Source organism: Phyllostomus discolor, chromosome 4, assembly GCF_004126475.2.
Source record: "Phyllostomus discolor isolate MPI-MPIP mPhyDis1 chromosome 4, mPhyDis1.pri.v3, whole genome shotgun sequence".
Classification (NCBI taxonomy): domain Eukaryota; kingdom Metazoa; phylum Chordata; class Mammalia; order Chiroptera; family Phyllostomidae; genus Phyllostomus; species Phyllostomus discolor.
Window position 1 is genome coordinate 8,722,239 of NC_040906.2, and position 24,954 is coordinate 8,747,192.

Genomic DNA, 24,954 nt, shown 5'->3' on the forward strand with positions numbered 1-24,954 from the left:
TGTTCTACCTTCCCAAGGAGCCCTCAAGTTTGGGGAACTGTTGGACAAGTAAGACAAAAATACAAGTTCATCCTCAGCCCCTTAAAAAAAATATATACTTGGTAATCTCCTAGACCAAAATGAACAGTAGAAATATATGTAAGTTACCCGTGTAATTAAAAGATGAAGTAGCCACATTTTAAAAAGTAAAACAGAAGAATGAAATTAACATTCAGACCTTTTTCATTGAACATAATGTATTCAAATGCTATTTTAACATGTAATCAATATAAATGATCGATGGGGCAATCAGGGCTGGTTGTGCCAAATCAGACACTCCTTCTTGCTGCCTTGGAAGCCTGGTGTGCTTTACACTTACGGCACAGCCAGGTGTGCACTTGCTCATTTCAGGTGGTCAGTGACACACGTGGGCAGTGGCTGCTGTGCTGGGCAGTTCAGCCGCAGACGGCTGGCTGAGTTCGCTCTTTTACAGTCACGAGTGAGTCTCCGTGAAGGCTACAATGTTTAAGTGATTTTTTACCTACAGGCTAATATTTGGAGACACTTTAGTCACCAGGATTTCACAGAATTACTAGGTTTATAGAACAATTTTTTGTTGTTGGAAAGATATCAAGAACGGTTATCCATTTTAAATTCCTTATGTCATAAATAAGGAACCTGCACAGCAGAGAAGCAAATGGTGAAGCTTGCGGGGGCCCAGTAGCCACTTCCCTGCCTGAGTTCCGAACCAAAGGCGAACTGAGGCAGAAGGTCTGGGCGGAGGGGCGGTGAGCAGCCCCCCAGGCTGCCGTGCCCACGACGCAGGTGGCAGCCCGGAACGGTGCAGTGCACAGCCAGGACGGCAGCACATAACACCCCTCCTCCCCGTTGGTAGCCAGGAAGCCAGTGCTAGAGAACGTGGCTTGTGTCTGCAGGTATGTGGGCTTCCAGTCGGGGAACCCCAGGACTGAACAGGCATGCTAGCCCTCTAGTCGCCAAGAGGAAGGCAGAGGGGGCTGGCTGTACAACCGTGGTCACCCCCAACTAAGACACGCCTCCTCCCCAGCTGTCCCTCCAGACAATGAGCACTCCCCCCACCGAGCTGAAATAACCTTCAGGACTGGGGATCACGAGCCTGAGGATAAATGGCAGTGACCTGTGAAAGGATGTACAGAGCGTTGGGAGTACTGGCGGAACATCTGATCACGCTGCTAACCTCCCACTCCAGGAGGCTGAAGGGCCAGAGAGTGCTGAACAGTGAGAAGGATTAGGGAGTTTCCTTGGTTTACCTTTTTACCTTCTCGCAGCGAGAAACAGTTGATCTATTTTCACAAACACGTATTAGGCACCTATGGGAATATAGTAGTGAGCAAACTTAAGCAGAGTTGCTACCCTCATTAAGTGCAGGGTTTTGTGGGAGGGGGCTGATAGTCACACTAAAATGCCCATCAACATAAACGGAGATTGGGGTCCTGACAAAAGGGACACCCTCTGTGAGAGCTTCTCAGAAAGCAAGTGGACTTGGGCTGGGATTCCAGGAGGGCTTCCCAGAGGAGGTGAGCTTGATGGGCTCTCTGCAGAATAAGCAGGACTTTGCGGACAGGGCAGAAGAGACCGTGTGCGAGGCACTGATGGGCTGGTGAGGCAGGAACTGGGACTGAGAAAGAGAGTGGCCAGGGCTCAGGTCTGGGAGTGTATCTCCCCAGAGAGCACCGCGTGTCCCCTGATGTTACCTCACCCCACGCCCTCTGCCTGCCTCCAGAGGAAAGATTCAGGATCGCAGGGCTAGGCACTCTGAGTAAGTTTTGTCTTGATCACGGAACCACCTTCCTGAGTCCCTGTGGCAGACGCCGGCATTTCCTTCAGACAAAGGCAGTTCTCAGCTCTGCAGGAAAAAGCGAGAGACTCCTCTTGACCCCGAGGTCGGCCTTGCCCTGCACTTTCCTGGCGACCACTTCCAAATCCAGTGCATCGAACTGTCCCCGCCCTGGTATTGCTCCATTCTGCTGCCCTTGTTTCTCATTTGTTCCTTTCAGGATCGATGGGATTCCCGGGGCCGCCAGGGCCACAAGGACGTCCTGGGGCACCTGGAGACGAGGGTTTACCTGGCCCTCCAGGCAGACAAGGGCCCCCTGGGCCGCCAGGTGAGTTTCTCAGGCTGAGGCATCTCCACCCGGCAGCCCAGCAGGGCAACACTTAACTCTGATCATCCTTTTCCAGAAAGTAATTCTCCTGAAGTCACCACACCTTTTCTAATACGTTCAGTCCTTTTCATGTGAAGGTTATTTTACTACAGACTGCACTACAAAGTCTCGTGTTTGGTGAATGATTATTTATTATTTTTTTAAAGATTTTATTTATTTATTTTTAGAGAGGGAAGGGAGGGAGAAAGAGAGAGAGAAAGAAACATAAATATGCGGTTGCTGGGGGCCGTGGCCTGCAAGCCAGGCATGTACCCTGACTTGGAATCGAACCTGTGACACTTTGGTTCACAGCCCACGCTCAATCCACTGAGCTACGCCAGCCAGGGCCTGATTAGTTATTATTTAAAAATGCAAGTTTGAACATCAGGAGTCGATTTTACATCTAGTGTTTCAGAGATGAGTTAGTCTGTATTCCCTCACACAAGAGGCAGAGACTGATTTGATTATTGATAGGTGAGGGTTGTATATTCAGTTCCTGTCCCGGAATTCCCAATGATTTCGTGAGGCATTTTATTTAATGTTTTCTGGAAAGTACAGTAATTCCTATGAAGCCAAAAGGCTGTTTAATTTAAACCTCATAGACAACACATTTTCACCATAACATCAAAATAAGCCGAGGGATAGTTGAAAGGGCACACGGACATGGGTATTTGAGATCGGCAGAAGGGATACCCTTGGAGATCCTGAGTCAATATCATGGTGACTCGATGTCGGTTCAGAATATTCTGCAGTCCCCCAACTTAGCTCTCTAGTCCAGAGAATAAATAAATCGCACTGCTCTATGGTGGGTTGCGGTCCAGCACGGCAAAGAGTTTATACTTTGATTCACATCATAGTTCCTTTCTTTGCCTAACCTATAAAACTTGGCAAATTAATATGGAATTTTCAGAAGACTTTACATGGACAGAATGTATGCATCCATGATGCTTGGGTGTGTTTGCCTTAAAAAGTCAGCTCGAATGTTACATTGCACGGGAAAGTTTCATTTCAGGTTTTTCTAGACATGGGATCTCCGTTAATAAGCCATAGCTGTTCCTGTCGGGAACGTCACGCAGACTTTTTATGTCAATAAGATGCTGTTGTAGGCGCTGTTCTCAAATTACGATTTACGTTTTCAATCCATTTCATGTGTGTCCTCCCTCACAATTTATTTTTTAAATTTTTTAAAAATTATGTTATTGTTGTTCAATTACAGTTGTCTGTATTTTCTTCCCACCCCTCCCTCCACCCCCTCCAAACCCACCTCCCTCCCTTCATTCACAATTTAAAATCTCTCTCCACCGTATGGAAATCGTCACGTGTCCTGGTTTTGCTTCGGATCTGTCCAGGTTCCAGAGGTAAGCATTCCTATGACGCGAATAATTTCCTCCCAATCTGGTTTCCAGTCATTTCTATGCTTCCCCTTTTCACTGCACGTGTGAGTTAAACTTTATTACATTTTTTTACCCAGGGGGTCCTGTCCTTATATTTGGTTTTCGTGCCGTTGCTTCCCCGTTACCGATATAGTAACTCCTTATTACAATGTCCTGATGCTGAGCCTCATTGCAGGTTGTCAAGGCACCGTAGCTGCTCCGCGCACGTAGTTTCAATTCAGGCGCGGCGCATGAGTGCTTTCTCTGCCGAGTGCCGCCGTACACCCCAGTGTAAGCTTCTTTTGTAAGTGCTGCAACATGAAGGCATAGGGCATCCCTAAATGAAGCGGCATCAACGACATGAAAAGATGGGTTCTCGACACCCAGCAAGGGGCTGCAGCGGAAGTCCGTCTTCAAGGAGGAAATTTCTGTGTGTGTGAAAATGAAAATGCCATTATTCTTTTCAACTGAGTGCTTGTTTAATCCTCCACGCTGCAAAAGCAACATATTATTTTGTGTCTTGGCATTTTCAAAGCGAACAAAAAAGTTTCTTAAAAGAAGAGAAGAAAAGCTGTGAACGCTTGGATTGCTTCTTTTCCCACATCTGTTATTAACCCAAATGTGAGTGGCCCTGCATACAGATGCCCTGTGTGATTATAGTAGATGCTTTGGTCCCTTTCTTTCAGCTACTGGTTTATTAAAAAGTAATGAAAAGCAAAATCATGATTTTAAAAAATCCTGCTATTTTAAATGTTGATGTTTTAAAATGACAGCCATATATTGAATGAGGCTTCACTTCAGCCTTCTGCCGTCTGTCTGTGACTACACGTATCACCTCATTGGAGGGTGATGTCAAAACCCTAGATCTGAAGTGCCAGCCAATTGCCCACCCTTTCCCTCACCTGCGTCGTCCACCCCTTCCCCACTGGTGGACAATGTCCACAGTTCACGAAGTGACTCAGGGAAAACAGGAAAGTCATTGCATGTCTCCCAAGTTGCCCAGACTGGGAGAGCCAAGTTTCACATTAAGCTGTCCGTACAACAAAAATATATCTAACTTTGTGTTGCTGTGGTTTCATACAATACTTCACAAGAGGCTAAATTCCTAAGTCCTCACAGCGTTCAAGGTCCATCTGCACAAGCATATTAACCACGGTGTAGACTAAAACGTTGTGTCTGTGGCCACATTTTCCCGAATTTGCTTGCTGCTTTATCATGCTGTTCTTCAAATTAGTTTGTGCATTTGTATGACTTTTAAGAAAACCATCACTTGTGAGTGGTATCCTTTAAGATAGGTTGCATTTCTTAGCATTTATCACACAGAGGTGAAGAGCTCTTCATGCAACATGGTGTGGCGGTTAGACCACCAGTTTGGAGCCAGAACACCCTGGATTCCAATCTAGCCTCTGCCACCTGTTAGCTTAGATGTGTCACTCGTTTACCTGAGCCTGAGTTTCTTTCCTGTGACGTTCTAGCACCAGCAGCGCAGACTCACAGGCTGGCTGGGAGCGTTTAACTGTAAAGCCCTGCATGCGGGGCCTGCTGCGCCTGCGCGATAAAGCATTCCATACGTGTTGCTGTTACCGTTGTTGCGTAGTGTTACTACTTCTTCTTCCTTGCGGATGGCTTGCCGGGGGACCGAATGAAGCTTTAGAAAGAATGCCTTAAAGACGTGAATGTCACCAAGGAGAAAAATAGTTCAAACCTTTAGAGCAGTCATTCTCAAAATGAGATCCTCAGATGGGTGCCATCAGCTTCAGCGGGAAGGTATTAGAGGCACAGAAGTTGGGGCCACCCAGGCCCACTGGATCCGTCCTCTGGTCTCTAAGGAACATCCCCTGGTCTCTAAGGAAGTGGCCCGATGATTCTGATGTGCTGACGTCGAAACGGCAGCTTCCCCTGGTGCTTCTCAGTCCTGGCCCGCACTGGAGTCCTCTGGGGAGAAGTTACTGATGCCTGGCCCCACCCAGAAATTCCTGCTTATTACATCTAGATGGGCCCCGGCACCCATGGTTTTGCAAAGCCCCCCAGCTGGGTGCTGCCAGGCCATCTTGTATCCCAGTTTGACCAGTATTTCTGGGGCTAGACACAGGAATCCGTATTTTTTGTAACTGCCTTGGATGATTCCAACATGCACTCAATGTTAAAAGGCATTCTTTTTTTTTTAAAGATTTTATTTATTTTTAGGGAGGGGAGCGGGGGAGATGAGAGAGAGAGAGAGAGAGAGAAACATCAGTGTGCGGTTGGTTGCTGGGGGTTATGGCCTGCAACCCAGGAATGTACCCTGGCTGGGAATCGAACCTGGGACACTTTGGTTCCCAGCCCGCGCTCAATCCACTGAGCTATGCCAGCCAGGGCAAAAGGCATCCTTGAGTGCCTCTACCCACCCTGAGAATCTCTCTTTGAGTAACAAACACTATGGACCTCCCCCTCGCCACGCCGGCTGCCAAGTAGAGCAGCGAATTAGAGACACGTTATGCTGAGAGTTAAGAGCTCACTAGTGCCTCTCGCAACACCACCTGTGGCTGGCTCCCCAGGAAAACGTGGCCCACAGATCAGAAACCCTGTGGAGGTCACCAAGTTATTGCTGACTCGACCAACCTTCACTATTTCATGTTCCTCTCTTGCTTTCTCTGAGCTCCCATGCACTTACTCAGTTACTCGTTCAGTCAGTCATTTATTCAACCAAATGCTTTCTGGAAGTTTTTCATGCACCAAGGGGAACAAAGTCCCACCCCCTTCCTGGACCTTAGGTGGGTCCCGCACTCTCGACAACACGTGAGTGTCGTGTCCGGAGCCTGTCTAACCTGCGGTGGCAGAAAGGGCTTGTTTGTGAGCGCTCGGATCCATCACACCAGTGGTGATTCCAATTTCAGGTGAACCGGGGCCGCCTGCAGATCTGGATGCCTGCCCCCGAGTCCCAGGGCTCCCTGGGGTGCCAGGCCCAAGAGGACCAGAAGGAGCCATGGGGCTCCCCGGAATGAGAGGCCCTCCGGGAGCAGGTACGAGCTGGATGCCGATTGCTCATATGCATTTGCATCATGCATATCGCTGAAATGAAAATCTCAGTAGGGTTTTTTGGGGGGATGGGGCGGGGGGTGGGGGAGCCTAAGCGACTGAATGAAAATTTTCTTCTGAAGGTTTAATCATGCAGTAATTGGATGGACACGTCCTTTTCATTTTTTATGTGGAGATTCTACTTAAATCTTTTATACTTGGGCAGGTTTTGGACATGAGGTTTTGAAACCTTTTAGCACAATGGAGTAGATCCTTTATTCAGTCATTAACAGCTGTCGACTTGATTTTGCATGAAAGACAAGGGAATCGGGGCTCCCTGGAGCAGACACCGCCTAGGAGAAGGGAGGAGGGGGTGAATCCTTGGGGCGGGGAGAGAGGGGGTCCAGGGAAGGTCACTTTAAATTACAGCAATAACGGCATTGTTCCTCTAATTGATTTGAGGATGGCTCAATCCTTGTCAGGGTGGCAGGATCCTTATTTGAATATTCAAACGAAATCATTCCTTTAAAAGGTGTCCTCCAAGTGATTTCATTTCTGTCCTTCTATGTCTGCTGCGTTGGGAAATTCACAAAGCAATGAGGGGGTCCTGGGCTGGTCATCTGGCAGTTACTGATCATCTTCTCAGGCCAACTGACGGCGCCCCTAATTCTAAGCCACCAGCGTGCCAATTACCCTAAGAGGCCCCTGGCCATTCCCTCTCCCATTTTCCCCTCCGCCCCAGCAGCTGTGGTGAGAGCTCCTGTTGGTTTAGGAACACAGCAGTTGGAAGTAGGAATTTCACACTGCCTGCTTTGCCCGTGTTTCCCCCAGCCCACGCAGGGCGATGTTCTCCCGGCTGGGTGGTGTCCACAACAGCTCTGGAGCCTTCCTCCAAGTACAGGGGCTGTCGTGGGCGCTTGCTGCACACGCCTGTGTTTGCTCGCGCGGTTAATTGGGTGTCCACTCTAGCAGCGTTCCGCTACAGCCGCCGAGCCCTGGGAACCGGCTTACCTCCCCTTCGCTTCGGCTCTCAGTGCGCGGCCCAGGCCCTCAGGCAGGCAGGACAACTCATCAGTCAACCTGACTTCCAAACCAAGCTGCCTGGCAGTATTGAGAGCTGGCCCCCCCCGCCCCCCCCACTTACCCCCTATTAAAAAAACTAACTTTGAAGCAGAAGAGGTAAGCCTGTAATGGGGTTCTGCAAATTCAGTTCAGTACACACTTTCAGATTCCCTCTCCTCGCCACAGACTACGAACCAGGTGCGGGCAGTCCCAGAGAGGGGGTATGTTTTTCTCCCCTCCAGGGCCTCCGACCTCATGGCAGATATGGCCGGCAGGACACAGGGATACTAAATAATGGGAGATGACAATCTGTGTTCTAAAGGAGTTTCGAGCAAAGGGTATTCGGAGAATGAGACTAGGAGCAGTGCGTCCCTGTGCGGAGGACTGACGGGACGGCCGCTGAGACCCCAGCCAGAGCTGGCGTTTGGGCAGAGCCTTTAGGGAAAGACTGGGCTTGGAGGGACTGGGATTGTCCGACAGCTGGGGGCAGGGCAGCCTCATCGCCCGGTAACGAAGAGCCAGCCCCATCCTCACTGCTCCAAGTATGGTCATCACACCCCAGACCTGCTGAGTTAGAATCTGCGTGTTAACAAGACCCCCAGAATGTTGTACATACCGCACGTTCAAGGTTGAGGAACCCTAACTAGATTACACGAATGCCATCGAGTCAGCTGAGAGTGGCACCTTCCCCTGTGACTGGGCCTTAGCTGTAGGTTCAAGTCACTGGAGAGGCTGGAAAAAAATGCTGGTGCCCGGGCCTCCCCACAGACCAACACGGTGCAGAGGGAAGCAGGGCCAGTGTTTTAGGGAATCTTTCCGAACAGCCGTAGCTGGCAGCCAAGGTCGAGATGCACCGCTTCACCCTGACATCAGTTGGGACCAGAGAGGGGGTTGGGTTCGCCCATCGTGGTGGTTTTACAAAATAACCAAAAAAAGTAACTGAGAAAATTCAAATGGGCAAATTCTGTCCCCTTTAACTTCATAGTTATCTTGGGCACACGTGAGATTGTCTCTTCACGGTGAACTTCTGAGAGAGGGCCGACAGTCTCTGTGGGCTCAGGTGTGATCACCTGTCATGTCTGATTCCTCCTGCCAGGGCTCATCCAGCTGCAGGTGGCCACGGATGGGCCTGCTCTGGCTTCCCGTGCCCTCTCCTTACTGATGTCACAGACCCTGCCTGTGGGCGGCGGGAGTACCTCCAGGCCGCAGCTGTGCCATGGGACGGGACTGTTGTGCTAAAAAGGTGCCCAGCCGTCCTTCCTGGGAAGTGCATCTCACAGCGGGGGCCGCCCTGCTCTGGGGCCCGCCTCCTGGGAGCCCCTCTGTGCCCGCCTGTGCCCCATTCACCCGCCGAGCTTTCTTCTAGGCCCTTCTTCTCTGACATGTGCCCCCTGTCTCCTGCTGTAAAGGACCCCTCTTTTCCTTGGTCCCCCTTCCTATCTCCTCCTGCTGGCCACCCTGAAGGCATCTGCTGTGCTATCCAGTTGCTCAACACTGACAAGTCTGCTCTGAGGGTCGGAAGTGGCCGGGCCCTGACTGCCTTGGGCCACCCCTAGGTGTGGGGTGGGGGGGTAGACCACCCCCACGGTTGGCTGTGAAGGATCAGCCGCCACTGGGAAGTCCCACCTCCCCTTAAAATGATGTTGTTTGCTTTCTCCTGTTTTCCTTGCACAACCTTTCTCCTCGCTAAGCTGATGAGACCGAGCACGTGAGCACATGCCGCAGCCGAGATCCACAGGGAAACACGCTTCTGGCTCTTTCCCGCCCCAGGAAGCGTGGCGACAGCCACACTAAGCATCCCTTGTGCCTGCTAAGAGGCCCCCACCACAGAGAGTCTGCCGCTTTTCTCTTTGATCTGCACCTTCTTCTTCCGGGGGCCCCTCCAAGGCTGAGGATCCCGGTGATGAACCCAAGGGGGGTTTCCGTTTCGGTTTGAACGTCCCTGCCTAATGGCCGTACCCGGCACCCACATCCTGTTCATCCTGTTCATCCTGCGACTCCTGGTCACCAGAGTGTGCCAATCCCCTGCTCTCAACCCTCGGGTGGCTCCTAGTCCCTTGAAGGTCAAGGCCAAGGGTGGCAAAGAGTGACAGCTATTTAAGTGAGCTCTCTTTGACTTGATGAGGTTGGTTGAGGCTCCTTTGTGGCGTAGGAGGAGGGAGGGGGAAAGAGAAAGGGAGGAAAAGAAGAAGGGAGAATCATGACTAGAGACTGGGAGCCGTGGGAGGGTTGGAAAGTCAGGTGATCAGGGCGGTGGGCAGCGAACTCCTTCACAGGCAAGGACCAACTCCGCCACTCTGCGCAAAGGAGTCTGTGGCAATGGACTGATGTCTTGGACAAAAGTGAGCAAATGCTTAAAGAACCCCTCAGGTCCCAGTGTGACTGCCGCCACCTCCCCCAGCTTATGTCCCCCTGAGGAGTGCACTTGGGCTCCCAGCCTGGTCACGAAGCAGGGGCCAGTGGCTGTTGGAGCAGCCTCCTTGCTCAGCCTGTCTGGGCCCGCTCCCTGTCGGCCCGTGACTGGCTCCATCTTTCCGAGCCTCAGTTTCCCCGCCGGTAGGTAGCCTGGCACATGAGAGTACCCAGTCACCCGGCTGCTGCTGCTGAGAAGGCTGGCTTAGATCATCCGTGTAAAGGGACTGCCTTGGGACTTAGCACCTTATAAACACTAAAAACAGGGGGAAAAAAAACTATTCAAAACATTGTTGCTCTTATCTTGCTCCAAATTTCACTTGACCCTTAACTGAATCCTATTAAATTTCATTCACTCAGGCTTCTAAAAATCATTATTAAGGATAACATTGAATGATAAAAGCCATACATGTTCAATGGTAAAAAAAAAAGTCAGATATACAAGAATAGGAAGACCATGCGAAAACCTCCCTGGTCTGGCTTCAAATTCTGGCTCTGCCCGGTGTTGGCTCATTGGCCGTACTTAGCAAGTTTCTGGGCCTCCCGGAGCCTCAGGTACCCCAGTGCCAAGTGGAGACAGTGGGATCCCAGCGTGATGTGGCTCATAGCTGGAGAGGGAAGTGAGCCGGGAAGCTCAGGTGGAACGTGGTATACACGCAGTGAGCGCTACCGGTCAGCAGGGGGCGTCACCATTGCCATCTTGGACTTTTTGCAGGGTGCAAAGGAGAGCCCGGGCCGGATGGCAGGAGGGGCAAGGATGGCATCCCAGGGCTTCCCGGGCCTCCGGGACACAAAGGTGACATGGGAGAAGCCGGCTTCCCTGGAGCACCAGGTAATGAGTTTCAGTTTCTTGCCTTTTCTCTGACAAGCAGATCTGTGTACAAGATCCCCGGCCTCCCAAGCAGCTTTCCAAGCTGATCCTGGTAAAAGCATTTGCCTTAGATACCAGCGCCCCAGGTGCTAGGGAGGTGGAAACAAGAACAAAGTAGAATGCATCCCCCGAGTTCTTCTGATACTCACCCACCATAAAAACACGTCAGGGTGCTGTGTCCGGTCTGGTATTTCCCCAAGCCGCTGTACGTTATCCTACAAGGCTCAGCCCCCACAGCTGTTCACTGCCCCATGGTAAACCTGGCGTGTGCTGTGTGCCCACGGTTGAGAAGTGGGGCCGGAGATCTTGGGGATGGTGCAGGGGGTCTCACCCTGTACAACTGGCCGATCTACTCGGCCTCTGGTTTTCTGAATTCACTTCATCTCACTGTGCGGCCATCAGTAAAATTTATATGGCATGCAAGGCTCTTACTTAAGAAAAACGTTTGAGACTTCGGAATAGAAATTTGACATGTAATGCATCAGGGTATGTGTTAGGCACCCGGGACCTAAGGACCCCAGGACACAGTCTCGTGTCCACAGACCGCCTGGCAATGCCAGGGGAGTCACGAGAAGGCGTGAGGAGGGCTGGGTGGGGTCAGCGACCACAGGGAGCCCAGTCTGAAGCCGCAGCTCAGCCTCCGCCTGCGTTTGCCATGTAGAAACTCGGGGCCCGTGTTCCCTACACTCTGCTTTTCAAGTCCAAGACTCAGCCTGTGAAATCCCGACGGGTCCAACAAAACCCAGGAGCAGGCCTGATTCGGTGCATAAACCGTTATGTTGTGACCCTCAGCGTGCAGCGTAGACAGGAGAGAGACGGCTGGTCTTCCAGAAACAAGTCAGAAAAACCCCACAAAACTTCTGGTTTTAAAGTCACACTCCACCTTTTGCTCTGGGCAATCAGAAATCACCCCAGGCTTCTTTGAGAGGTCAGTCCCTGAGGGGGCGGGCACAAGAGACAGCCCCGGCTCCCACTCTGTAGACCTGATTACCTCCCACCCATCAACGCGGATTCTAGAACCAGGCCTTCCCTCCGCCTCCCTGCTCTTTTCTTTTTTTTTTTAACCCTTACCCCAGGATGGATTTGTTGATTTTAGAGAGTGAGAGAGAGAGAGAGAGAGGGAGAAACATCGAAGTGAGAGTGAAACACTGATCTGTTGTCGCCTGTACATGTCCCAGCCGGGGATCGAACCTGCAACCTGGCCAGGAACCAAACCTGCATCCTTTTGTTGTGCAGGATGATGCCTCAGCCAACTCAGGCACCAGGCCAGGGCCAAATCCCCCCCCTTTTAAAAGAAGAGATCAAACAGGGATCCCCAGCCCTCGTTCTTCTGAGAAGGGAGCTGACAATGGAATAGGCAGGAACCATGAGACGGGTCTGTGGGTGTGAGAAAGACCAGTTTTTGGTTTCAGATCCAGGCAGAAGTTTATTTGGAAAATCACAGAGGTGGACGAAGAGCACGGTGGAGGAAACGAGCCAGCTGGAACGTGTGGGCTCAGGAAGCAAGTTTCAGGGGCAAAGGGAGGGCCGTTGGTACTTAGGAGAAAGAAAGCAAAGACACAGCTGAAGGAAGAAGGTGTGGGTGGCTGGCTTGCACCTGTGAGAGAGGGCAGGGCGGCGTGGAGAAAAGGGGAGTGGAGGAGAGAGAACCAGAAAGACCCACGACTCTATCACCTTTTCAGCTGGGCAGGCGCCCAGTCCGGTTGGAGCTGGCTGGGAGTTGGCTGGGAGTTGGCACCTGGGGCGTGCCATTCCTATTCCAGTTCTCGCTCCTCGGCCCTCACCATTTCTCACGTGTCTCACACTCTCCCCTTTTATTATGTTTACTGTGTGTCATTTCTTCAGTGGAACATGAGCTCTAGGAGGGCAGGGAGTTTAGTCTGTTTCGTTTTCAGGCGAATGCCGCCCAGCCCCCTGGATGCTGCCCGGAGTAAATAAGCACGCGCCTCGTGAGCTGTGTGCATGGCTTGCAGCTGTGTGGGGGGCGTTCTGCAGTGGGCCAGGCCTGTTTTCTCCGGTTCCCTGGGTGCTTTGCAAGGCCCCGGGACAGGGGTGATCAGAAATGTATGTGAGGCTGAACCCCTTAAGTGGCCTTCATTTTTTTTTCTTTATTCCTCCAGGCCCTCCCGGGCCCACTGGGGATCCTGGGCCCAAGGGGTTCGGCCCTGGCTACCTCAGCGGCTTCCTCCTGGTCCTCCACAGTCAGACGGATGGAGAGCCCACCTGCCCCATGGGCATGCCCAGGCTCTGGACGGGCTACAGCCTGCTGTACCTGGAAGGGCAGGAGAGGGCTCACAATCAAGACCTCGGTACGTAGAGAACCCGTGATCGCCCAGGTCCATTGCCTGTGCGTGACTCTGTTGGGTTAATGTCCCGTATTCACGAACCTCTTCCATGATCACTCGTCTTCTCTGGGCTCCTTTTTCCTTTCTACACTGTGCTGATTCTCAGTGACATCTGTTAAACCCCTGATCCTGTGAGGTAACTCATTCTGGCTCCTGTTATTATTATCTGGCTATTTCCCAGTTCTAAAAAAAAATGGTGGTCAGTACATGAGACGCAAGTCTGATACAAAATGCAATCTTTCCTTGCAAATGGAAATTGTTTCTGTGTAAAGGGTGTCACTGTCAGCGCCCCGAAGACGATACGGTGTGGCGTTCGCCGCCCCGACCTCCCGCCCCACTGCAGTTTGTGTTCCAGTGACAGACTTGACTTTGAGAGCCCTCCTTGGTGCTGCTTGTCAGGTTCCAATAGGTCGGTGAGGCTGATGCCACGCCGAGTCGAGGCGCCTGGGTGCTGGCGAACTCTCGGCCTTGCCCAGGTGACGAAGGCCGGGTGGCGGGCACAGGAGGGAGATGCCACCAGGGATGGAGGACTGTGGGGTGTGTTTGCTCACCGCTCTCACTGGGCCACGACCCCTCCTCACCGGGCTGTTAGTAAGACGGTCGCAGGGTACAGGCCTACAGGCAGCAGCTACTGACTTGTCCCTCTCCACCCCTCCCCCGGGTTCTCCAAGGCCTTTCCCGCCAGAGGGAGGGACCTGGGGAAAGGGAGTGACATGTCACACCTGACTGTGTCCACTTCCCTCCTTTCTGTTCTGCCAAACAGTCTCTTTCCCGCCGGACCTCGGTACCAGTGGTCTCGCTTCTCTGCCCCGTTCCAGCCCGAGCGCACACGCAGAGCTCGGCAGGGCCCTGGGGTAAAACCCAAACCCCTTGGGGTAGATGCACAGACCTCCTCTCCCACCTTCCCCCACGGAAGTTCTCTGAGTCCTTCGAGCTCCGCGCTCCCTTATCTTGTCCGACCCTCTTGACTCTGCATCCTTTTTGGATACTTTTCACCAAGCCCCGCCCATTTTTTTGTACGTTCGGTCTTAGCTTCCAATCACTTCTTCTGGTTACCTTTCCCATAAGTCCCCGGGCCCCGCACGTGTTGTCCACAGCTGGTCATGCTGTATTTTCATTGCTGGTTTGCTCCTCCGGCTTCAGCTGCAGGCCGGGCTGGGAGCTTCGGGAAGACAGGGCAGCGTGCTCCGTGCTCTGCCCCCGCACCTGGCTGAGTGCTTGGCTCGCCTGTGATGAGTGGGTGAGGGAATGCGGGTCCTGGGGAGTGGCATATGGTCAGGCCCAACCCTCGCTTTCACCACCGCCGATGGACTTTGGCCAGGGCCCCCCCCCCATGCCAGACTGTGTGTCTGCAAATGGCATAGGCGGGAAGGTCGCTGGACACCCCCGGACCGGCCGCTCACACGCCACGTGGTGTCCTCTTCCTCCCCGAGGTCTGGCCGGGTCCTGCCTGCCCGTGTTCAGCACGCTGCCCTTCGCCTACTGCAACATCCACCAGGTGTGCCACTACGCCCGCAGGAACGACCGGTCCTACTGGCTAGCCAGCGCCGCGCCTCTGCCCCCGAGGCCGGTGTCGGAGGAGGACATCCGCCCGTACATCAGCCGCTGTGCCGTGTGCGAGGCCCCGGCTCCGGCGGTGGCGCTGCACAGCCAGAATCAGTCCATCCCCCCGTGTCCGCGGGCCTGGCGCAGCCTCTGGATCGGGTACTCCTTCCTGATGGTGAGTCCCCCCTGCGCTCCCCGCCACGGCGCCGGCTGGGTCTGGGGCCGCCTGCCTGCCGGCGTCTGAGCCCTCACTCTCTCTTGTCATCCTGGCAGCACACGGGGGCTGGGGACCAAGGAGGAGGGCAGGCTCTCACGTCGCCTGGCAGCTGCCTGGAAGACTTCAGAGCGGCCCCGTTCCTGGAATGCCAAGGCCGGCTGGGGACGTGCCACTTTTTCGCAAATAAGTACAGCTTCTGGCTGACGGTGGTGCAACCGCACTTGCAGTTTGCTGAGGCACCGTCGCCGGACACCTTGAAGGACGGTCAGGCCCAGCGGCAGAAAATCAGCAGGTGCCAGGTCTGCGTGAAGGTGAGCTAGAGAACCTGAGACTCGCGGGACGCCAGGAGGACCTTCCCGGCGGGGGACCCGGTCGTCCCAGGCTGTGCCGGGAGCTTCAATGGTGCTCGTTTCGGGCCCCCGTGGGGGCGGTCCGTGCTGCCTCCCCGTGGCGATGCCCACAGTACTGTACTTCCCTGCTCCGTGCTGGACAGACGAAGCAAATCTGTGTGTGTGGGTGTGGCTGCTCTCACCGACCTGGATGAGACCCAGGCACCCTTATTCTACGGAGGAGGGCAGAAGGGCTGGCTTCCTTTATACGTATAGAAAAGCTAATTCACGGGAAGGCAAATAGATGGCAGATTACAAATTACATTTACTGAAAACTCCATTCATTGGTGAATAGCCCCTCAAACCATGGAAGTCAATTACCCTGGGATACAGGGGGGCTTCTGGATGGATTTTACAGGGAAAAAAAATAAATAGGCCAACAAATGAAACTGGAACGTAGAGATTTCCAACATTTCAAAATGATTTCCTCTGTCATCTACTTTTTCATGCACTTTAAATAATTGTAAAACCATGACCCCAGGAGATTTAAAAAACAAAAACAAAAAACCCCACACGGCCGGCGTTAACCATTCATTTCAAAGCACAGTGAACCGTTGCGCCAGAAAGGACCCCAGTTGCTGGCTCCAGAGATGCGGCATTAGCATAAACACATTACAGATGCACGCACCACATTATGTTCTCCGCTGTGCTGTTCGGAGAACAGAGAAATGCCTGCTCGGGCAACCCCTTTTGAAAAGTAGTAATTATGGAAAAAATATATTCAATATAAGGGATTAAGAGCCTAAAAGCTATTAATGAATATTAAGACAGTGATTCACAAAAACCTGACTTCCCATGGCCGTGAACTTCCAGACTGACAGCGTTTCCCCGGTCGGGGTCCGGCCCGTCCCCGGTGGGTGCCTGCTAATGGGGCCGCAGCCACATGGGGTCCCCCAGGAGGCACGTGGCTCGCACAAAGCGTCTCGCTCTCCCCGGCGGCCCCCGTGGAGCTGGCTCACAGCCCACCGTGGACCCTCCGCCTCCTCTGCATAATAGCCGCTCACTCGGGGCAGTGACGGGGGCATCATTATGCACGTGGGGGAAAAGGAAGGGCTGACTTAATTAAACTTAGGTAAGAAGATGCACTGAAGTCACGGTCACCCTGCCAGAAAGGCACGGCGCTATCTTGAAATGAAACAAAGACGACCTGCCTTTTGAATGTTATATTCCTGTCATCGAGTTTCACAGGAGCCTCCTGTTTGTCCAGCTTTAAAAACACCCCTTTGTTTTCTATCAGTATTATATACCAGGGAAGCCGTGTGACATTTGGTATTAGTATTTCCCATAAAAGTTTAGAAGTTAGGTCAATTTATAATGAGTCGTTTTCTGAAGAGCAAAGAATGTGGTTTCTGTCTCGCTGTGGTTTCAGTGGGCTGATCCTAAATATCCAAAGGCTGGTTGAAAAGGATTTTTAGGAAACTTGCCTTTCTCATTTAAAAAAAAAAATGTCGTTTTAGAGAAAATGAAAGACATTTCTCATGAGAGAGGGACACGCTGTGGTGCTTAGTTCCAGTGCGCTTACAAATAATTGAGAGCGGGAAAACTCAGTTAAAAGCGTGTTTATGAGGAATGTTTGCCATGCCAAACACCCACTGGGAACGTGCCCTTCTGTGCAGGACACACTTCCAGCGGGTCTTGTCAGGGGTGTCCCTGGTGACAGTGCATTTTAAGAACACTTTCCGGTAAGAAGAAAAAGGTATGCTTTCAGATGAGACGCTTTCTTGATGCGCCTAGTTCGTACGACCCGCTTATTGATTCTTTTAAACTGTGCTATGGTATGTTCCATATTTTTGAGCACCTGAGATTTAAGCTCTTGCTGTTTCTACCAGTGATGCCTCCCCTCACACCCCCCAGAAGTTGACCCGCCAGCCAATGCCTTATCCTCCAAGGCTGATTGAGTTGAGGGAGAGGAGCATCCGGGAATTTCTCCAGGAGACTTGGAGCTGCTGACCCACGCTCTCCCGCCCCTCCATGGCTCCTGCCGGGTCTCGTCACACTTCCTCCTCTCTCTGGCTGGAACCGAAGCCCCTCCCTGCCCACACCTGCCAGGGCAGGGCCGGCCCCACTCCCCTCTGTGTGCCCAGTACCCACACGGAGCTGAGCGCATATGGACACGGTTCTTTTTCCACTGACAGCTCAGTGGGCACCATGAGGCGTTAGAGGTTTTGCTTTGCACACGGGCTTCTCATTGGCGGAATGGTAACCAGCATGAACCATTTATTTCCAAGTATTTGAATGTGACGACCTGTGGGCATAGCCGTGATCTCTTCTTACAACCATTCACAGGACACCAATTGATAAACTGGAACCATCACCCCCTTCCCGGAGAAGAGCTATTTTTGCAGAAACTGACATTTCACAGATGAGAGCTGAGAGATTGGGCCGAGGGAAGACTTCTCATTGACATGGGGCATGACTTGACCCGGGCTGAACGCTGCCCTCCCTCGTGGTGTGAGCGTTTCCTAGTCCAAGATCTCCTCTGAGAACTGGGTGTCCGTGTTACCGGTGCTAGGAAAACCGTCGGCGAGACGGTGCGAGACGACTGGATCTCACCAAAGATGTCACTTTGAGCCTCTCAGACGTGACAATGAAACAAATCATTCTGTGCATTCCAGGAAAGCACATCAGGTTTGTGTTTCCATGAGCTCACCAGACTAATTGGATAATTGTTACTTTTATTTGGTACGGCTTTAAGGAGAGTGGGAAAACGTGGGCCTTTGAACTGGTTGAACCTAGGTTTGAATCTGGCCCAGGCACGCTCTGCTGGTACCGTGGGTGAGTTCCACCAGTTCCCTGGGCCCCACTTTCCTCATGTATAAAGTGGGGTGTCACACCTACTCTCGCACTGGAAGTGAAGTACGATTGCATGCCTGATACACAGCAGTCACTGTGTGCTGACTACGGTCACCTGTTCCATTGAAAACCAACCACTTCATATGAAAAATGTTTGTTTCTTTTTTTTTACGTAGAATTATGCTTCTCACAGGCATATAAATTACTAATTAGAATTATTTAAACCTGGCCAGTTCTTAATGTCTGAAAGGGCTATTTTATGTCAATTCTTAAAATGACTATACCACACACAAAGACGTCACAGTCCTTGCAGGGACATCACCAGGAAGTTCTGCAGGGAACAAAACAGTCGACCTTAAAAACCAGTACTCTGCGACTGTCATTGTTATTATCTGCCAGAGATTCTGCATAATGCATTTGAAACCACCAAGGCTGGCTGCCACGGCCATGCAAAATGCTTGAATTTTATGGTGCTTAAATATTTAACGATTCATAGGAAAAATGTGAAACGGGTCCAATACATTGCATCCCTTTCTCTAACCTATGGTTGTAAAGTTAAAGACTTTTAACATGTACCATTTGCAAGGTGCCTGGTCTGCTATTGACACTTTGTTGTATTACAATTTATAATATCATTGATTATATATATAAAGTTCTGTGATGACCTCCCAAAACAGCTGTGATGTATCTGGTGCATTTATTTTCTTTCAAGCCAAAGGGCCTCCTCACAGCTGGCTTAGTGGGGAGAACAGGAGGGTTCACGTGGCGGAAGTGTGTGCCATTGACGTGAAGGGTGTGGGGGCCTAGAACTTGACCCCCTTTGCTCGGGAGAGGATGGGATTCCCAGGCTGCAGGAAGCACCCAGTGATGGGTGGGGGGATGGGCAGGCAACCAGGCCCCAGGGCCAGGGGTCTGCATCAGGCCATCGCGCAGCTTGGGCAGTGGGCTGGGGTGCACGCAGACCCTGTGGGCCTCGGTTGCCCCAGTAGTTGAAGGAGAATGAGACTGCGTGCTTCACAGCGTTGTTCTGAGGATTTCCAGGGAAAGAGACGACTACAAAGAGGTTGAAGTGTAGCCCACTCCTGCTGGTAAGTGTAGCAACTGGAAGTTAGGGGTTAGGCGGTGATTCCAGTCCCCTGTAGCTGAGCACAGAGACAGGCGCAGGGCAGACACGCAATAACTGTTTCACGGAGTTACCCTTTTTAATTAGGGGGGAGGGTCAGTGGTCTTTGGCCCCACCTCTTGCCTGAGAGATGTAACGATATTGAACATTTCTTGAGCTGTGTGTTCCCAGGAATTCGGTGATAGGAACTGCATTAACTCTGCCGTATGGGCTCCCTCTCCAGCTCTCCACTCCCCTGTGTTGCGGGCAAGGAGGCTGAGGCTTAGAGAGAATACGTAACTTGCTCTGGGGGGCACCGCAGCGTGCTTCCCAAGAGCTCCCCTGTTCGTGGACTGCTTAGAAAGTAGAGGGTCCTGCAGAGACGTCAGAGACGGGCCCCTGGGCTGATGCTCTCCCGGCCAGGCCCTGTCAGAAGGCCCCAGGCGGCCTGCCCCACGTGGCTTGGAGGCTGCCTGTGGAGGGGCAGGGCAGGGGACCATGAGGCTAGGGTGATCTGGGGGGAACCCGGGAGGCCTGTATGGCAGGGTCAACGGCAAACCAGTCAGGCCTCGGGAGGAGCCCCGTGCCGCCCGAGGTCAGCCATCGGGAGAGCTGCTCTGAGCTGGACAGAGAAGCACCTGGAGGCCTCTGGCTGGCGGCTCGGTCACCGCGGCGCCAGCCCCCTGGGCCATTGTTGTTTCCCCACTGGCCGGCGAGGCACTCCCTGTGACACACGACTGTGGGGGGTGGCTTGCGTCCTCAATGACTGTATGCTCCGTGGGTATGGTTTTATCAGCTCAACACAATATTCTCACCCAGTTATCAGTGGAATCTGTGTGTCTGGAAAAGCTAGGGAAAGCTTTGAAATCGGGGCTGAACATTTCTTCTGGTGGCAAAGCCCTTGGTCTGCTTCCCAATGCACACGGTGAACAGCGGGTCTGTCCTGGGATGATGCGTGTGGGCTGGATCCCCGTGTACGCTGCTCTCACGCTGCAGGGGTAACTATGGCAACTCCGCATCCGGTCCTGCCAGCCGGCCCATTCCTGACGGGCGCAGCTGCTGGTCGTGAGCCCCAGGGAGTGGTCTAATTGTAATTATTAGGGGAGAGAATCTTATAAAAAGAGGCAGCATCTCGAGATTAAAGTTAAGCAATAACTTTTAAGGACCTCAAATAAATACCCCAAATCTATGGAGTCGCAGACTTTCTGAGGCTTGATTTGGTTTCAGCACTCCCCTGCAGGCACGGCACGAGGTATTTACGGGGGAACTGCGGTGAGAACAAAAGAACCTCACGGCTTCCCGGCAGACCCCCCGGCCGGTGGGTTTCTGGCCCGAGGAGGGACCCGGGCCAGGTTTTGTGTGCGGGTGCCATGTGGCACGGGCTGTTTCTCAGGTTTGGCCCCAGATCCCAAACGCCTCTGCACGCCACACAATACTGACTTTCTTACGCCATTCTCTTCCTCAGAAGCGCTATGTCTTACCAACACATTTAATGATTTCTATTAGCGATGTTTCCGTTTTCCTTGATACGGTGTGAACTGTGTTTTCAAATCTGCCAGTTCGTGCCTGCCATCGGAACACAAGGTCCAGAATCACTCCCTCTCTGCCCTTCAATTCCACAGGAGAAAAGTAAGTGTTGGTAAAGAAAACACTACCCCCTCCCCCCCCCAAATACTGACCCTGGGCACTGCTGAGTGGTGAGACTCAGGGTGGTTTTCAAATTGCACATCCATTCATTTGTGTTTATTTGTGTTGTATTTGTTTGTGTTTATTTGTCCATTTATACAGTGAATTTTCTCAACAGGGAGTACTTACTATTTAGTCCATTTTCCTGATTATATGTTTCTTGATTTATTATCATATAAACCAGCTATCCTGTTGCAAAAGTAATACATATACACGTACGTACCTTTTTGAAGGAGTGCAATAAAAAATTGTAAAAAACACAAAGCAAAACCCTACGTACTCCACTCCCCAAAATAACCTCGCCTGACATCTGGCTTATTTTCTTCCATCATATGTTTGCTTTATGCCTGTACCAGGGCCCTGTGTATTATAACACTTTCACAATCAGAAAACTCTGCATAGATGCTAGATGAGTTGAAATAGGAGGATCCTTTTCTGTTTCTAACTCTTTAAAAATAAATATCTCAGTGACTAAGACAGCAGTGGCAGGTGCGTGTGCTTTTGCCCTAGAAACGTGAGCACCAGGAAACACCTGGAGACCTGGACGGACAGTGCTGCCAGCGCCAGGGAGGCCCTGGGGCGCCTGGGTCCACGAGTGGCTCACACAGCGTGACTGGGGGGGGGGGAAAGGCACTTTTGTGAGGCAAGAGTGTCCTCAAGAGCGGTTTCTCAGCGAACACACCCACTGAGCACCTTGGCCGTGTTCTGCTTGTGGCCCCTTTGCTGCCGGGGGACACGTACGTCCCCTCCTGGGAGCACAGACGGCCGCTGGAGAGGCTGCCCGGGATGCTGGAGCCACCGGACACCCAGGGGAGTGTGGTCCCCGCCCCGAGGTCCCCCGAAGCTTTCCAGGTTGGTCAGGTCTTCTGCAAGGCAGGGCCACGTAAGGCCGAACCCAGTGCAGGGCCACTGCCACCAGGATGTGGGGGCCCAAGGAGCCAGGGCTCCTGTGCAAGGGAGACTGACTAGAACACACAGTGCTGTGGTGGCCACATCCTGTCCCTGGAAAGTCACCTGGCAGTGTGCCAGCAGGACCAGGCCTGCTCCCAGCTCCCCACGGGGCCGAGCAGGGGGCTCACCAGGCAGCTTGGAGCTTGATCTCCAGGGCTGGTCAAGGCAAGCCTCTGGGTGAAGGTCACCGGAGGTGAAGGTCACCGTGTTCAGAACAAAACAAGGCGGAGGCACCGCTGGGTCGGCAGGGAGGGGAAGGAGTGTGCCCACGGGTCCCTGCGCGGAGGCACAGACCCGGCTGGTGAGAGGAAACCAGGCCGGAGCAGAGGCCGCTGCCCGAGGGCGGGAGCAGCAGCCAGCTCGGTGGTTTCAGGACGGGCAGCCCGTCTGCATCTGCGGCTCTGGCCCCAGGCGGCCCGGGACCCCGGCCGCCGCAGACCTGGGCAGTCCGGGGCGAACACTGCGTCCTCTGCCTCCGTTAGACGTGGGTCAGGGTTTGGGGGCGCACCAAATGGGCAATAACCACATCCCTGGAGTGTGGCGGCCCAAGATGCCGGGCGTCCTCACTGGTGGTCGAATCTCTGGAGCCGTCGTCTCCGCGTTTCTTCTTCGGGTGACAGGCGGAACCCGTAGGGTCTCGGGGCGCTCCTGCTGTTTCCTGTCACGAGGAAGCACAGGGAGGTCAGGCACTGCGCGTCCAGGGCTCTGACATCTACAGGGCGCCGTGTCCTAGGGTTCCGGTGGGGGAGGGGGGTGGCTCGGGCGTCATCTTCAGTTTGGCATGAAACAGAAGGGGACCCACACGTCCCCACGTTCGCTGTCAACACTAAACGCCAACATCGAGCAAGTAGTTTTCGTGTGGTCTCGCCTACGAACCTAACCTGACTCACTCGGAAGCTTCTGGACAATCCTCCTCTTTGAATTTTTTCTTTCCCCGTGCTTCCTCACTTGCAATCACTTTACCTCCTTAGTGTCTCAGGGGCTTAGTTTATTCATATTTTTTTTTAACACTCAGAAACGATTTGTCACCGTCTGTAACTCCCCCACCAGGTACGCTGGTCGGTTTCCCTTGCTCAGCCTCTGGGCACCGCCCCCCTCCCTCCGTCTAACCTGCGCCTCCTGCGCCTCCCCGGCCTGAGACCCACAGGCACCCACGGGGCGTCACGGGCCACAGAGCAGGGGCCGCTCTGCACACAAACACGCAGGCGTAATATGTGAAGGTCACGGGAAGGACAATGAGAGCGCTACTGTGAAGGGTTTCTTGGGGCTGCAAACATACCAAAAAAATATAATTTACAATGATTTAAGCATTTCAATCACTACACACACACACAACACTCTTTCAGGCCTGGTGGGAGGAATGAAGGAGCAAAAACAGGCAGTCCTTGACCTTAAGGCACCACCGATAGACTCGGGTAAGCAGCTGGTTTTCCTCTAAGCACCGAGACCTAAGAGGTTGCACCTGGCCACCCCCACAGCCCTGCTACCCAGAGAGTGCTCTGAAAGGCCTTCTCCTCCTCACCTACATTGACCAAAAGTCTTACTCCGGCTCCCAGGCCCCACCCAGACCACCCTGCCACCCGGCCGCTCCGGACCGAAGAGTTCTTCCATCTCCAGCTCTTAGCTCCCAGCCCCCTCCTCCTGGGAGTCCTCCTGCAGCAGTCCCTGCGTCCTGCCGGAGGGGATGGCCACCGTGCACACCCACTCCCCTCCTACTGGGATCACAGGCTTCAAGTGGCAGAGACCGTGTCTGATAGCTCTCTCTGCTCCCCGACGCCCGGGACAGTCCTGAACACACGGTAGCAGCTCAGTAAACTCCTGGGCTCAACTCGGTGGCACCTGCCCGTGACTTCCAAGGGTACGTGCTACAGCCACACAAAACGACACGCAGCGGTGCCCACGGAGGTTCGGACGCGGCTGACTCAGGGGGTGGGGGTGGGGTAAAGGCTCCGGAAGCCCTGGCCCAGCTGGGAAGGGTGGGTGGGCAGGGGGCTCCAGCCAGGAGGGAAAAGGAGGGAACAGTGGATCCCTCCCGCTCACTCTCCAAGTGCGGTGCCTTGTGGAAGGGGTCTGCAGGTAACGTGTGGACGTGGCCCCGATGCAGAGGTGGTGGAGAGAGCAGCGCGACTAAGAGTCAGTAGGCTCAGCCCACAGCGGGAATCTCGGTCGTGGGACAAGGAGAGAGTTTTAAAGGGCGGGCAGAGGTTACTGGCCTCTTTGTGTTTTTGCTCTCCCTCTGGGACAGACGGGCAGCCCCGTGCACACGCACACCTGGGCCCCCTGCTCTGAGGCCCTCGGAGGATAGATCGCCCCACCTGCTGTGGTGGAGCCCTTCCTGACGCGTGCACCTGGAGGGGGCCAGGGCAGCCCTCGGCCGCACAGTCCTGCCGGGGCGACGCCACCGCCAGGCTGCACCCGTCGGTGAGATGCAGGTGGGCAAAGTCGGGGTACAGTCGTGAGCATGCGAAACACAGTTCATCCTTGTGCCACTGCTTATTAATTACTGTGTTATTTTCCATGTGAACAGCTGCAAAGCTTCATTTGCCCCACCCTGTATATGCCAATTTACCAACTTTCGTTAACGACGATGTCCAAACATACAGGCTTGTAAGACTTTCGCCATAAAGACTTTATGAATACCGTAAGATGAAACGTTTTCCTGGCCACGGCTCTGGCCACATGTGGGTGCAAAGGAACTTCTCTTTGTTCCAAGTGGTAAATGCTTTGAAATTACATCGAAACGCATGCACCCAATTACCATTAGCTTATGGCTTAAAATTGTTGCGTGCTATAAAACCCAAGGCCCGCTTCCCCTGTAACGGTTGTTTTTAACAAGACCATCCCTAATTGAACTCGTGATCCTGGGTGAGGACTCGACACCCCGTTCCAGCTGGGCAGGGCACGGTGCGGACGGAGCAGCTGTGTGCGGAGCCTGAGGCAAGCATGACGTGGACGTGGCGTGTGGACTCCGGCCTCGGGGCACGAAGGCGCAGAGGCCAAAAGAGCGTTCAGGCCCCTACAGGTGCTCTCGGTGTCCAAGAGAAATGCC

General features: G+C 53.1%; 2 protein-coding genes across 2 annotated transcripts in view; one reads left to right on the top strand and one right to left on the bottom strand.

Moving 5' to 3' along the window:
- COL4A4 (collagen type IV alpha 4 chain) overlaps positions 1-18,454 on the top strand; it is a 114,171-nt gene extending 95,717 nt beyond the window's left edge. Inside the window, exons 42-48 of the mRNA XM_028509675.2 lie at positions 2,016-2,123; positions 3,512-3,520; positions 6,412-6,537; positions 10,722-10,838; positions 12,998-13,186; positions 14,656-14,942; positions 15,041-18,454. Coding sequence (XP_028365476.2) covers positions 2,016-2,123; positions 3,512-3,520; positions 6,412-6,537; positions 10,722-10,838; positions 12,998-13,186; positions 14,656-14,942; positions 15,041-15,304 — 1,100 coding nt within the window. The 3' untranslated portion in view covers positions 15,305-18,454. The remainder of the gene's footprint in view (positions 1-2,015; positions 2,124-3,511; positions 3,521-6,411; positions 6,538-10,721; positions 10,839-12,997; positions 13,187-14,655; positions 14,943-15,040) is intronic.
- Positions 18,455-21,037: 2,583 nt separating this feature from the next.
- Positions 21,038-24,954, bottom strand: part of RHBDD1 (rhomboid domain containing 1) — a 105,665-nt gene continuing 101,748 nt past the window's right edge. The window contains exon 7 of the mRNA XM_028510603.2: positions 21,038-22,563. Within this exon, the coding sequence (XP_028366404.1) occupies positions 22,469-22,563 (95 nt within the window). The 3' untranslated portion in view covers positions 21,038-22,468. The remainder of the gene's footprint in view (positions 22,564-24,954) is intronic.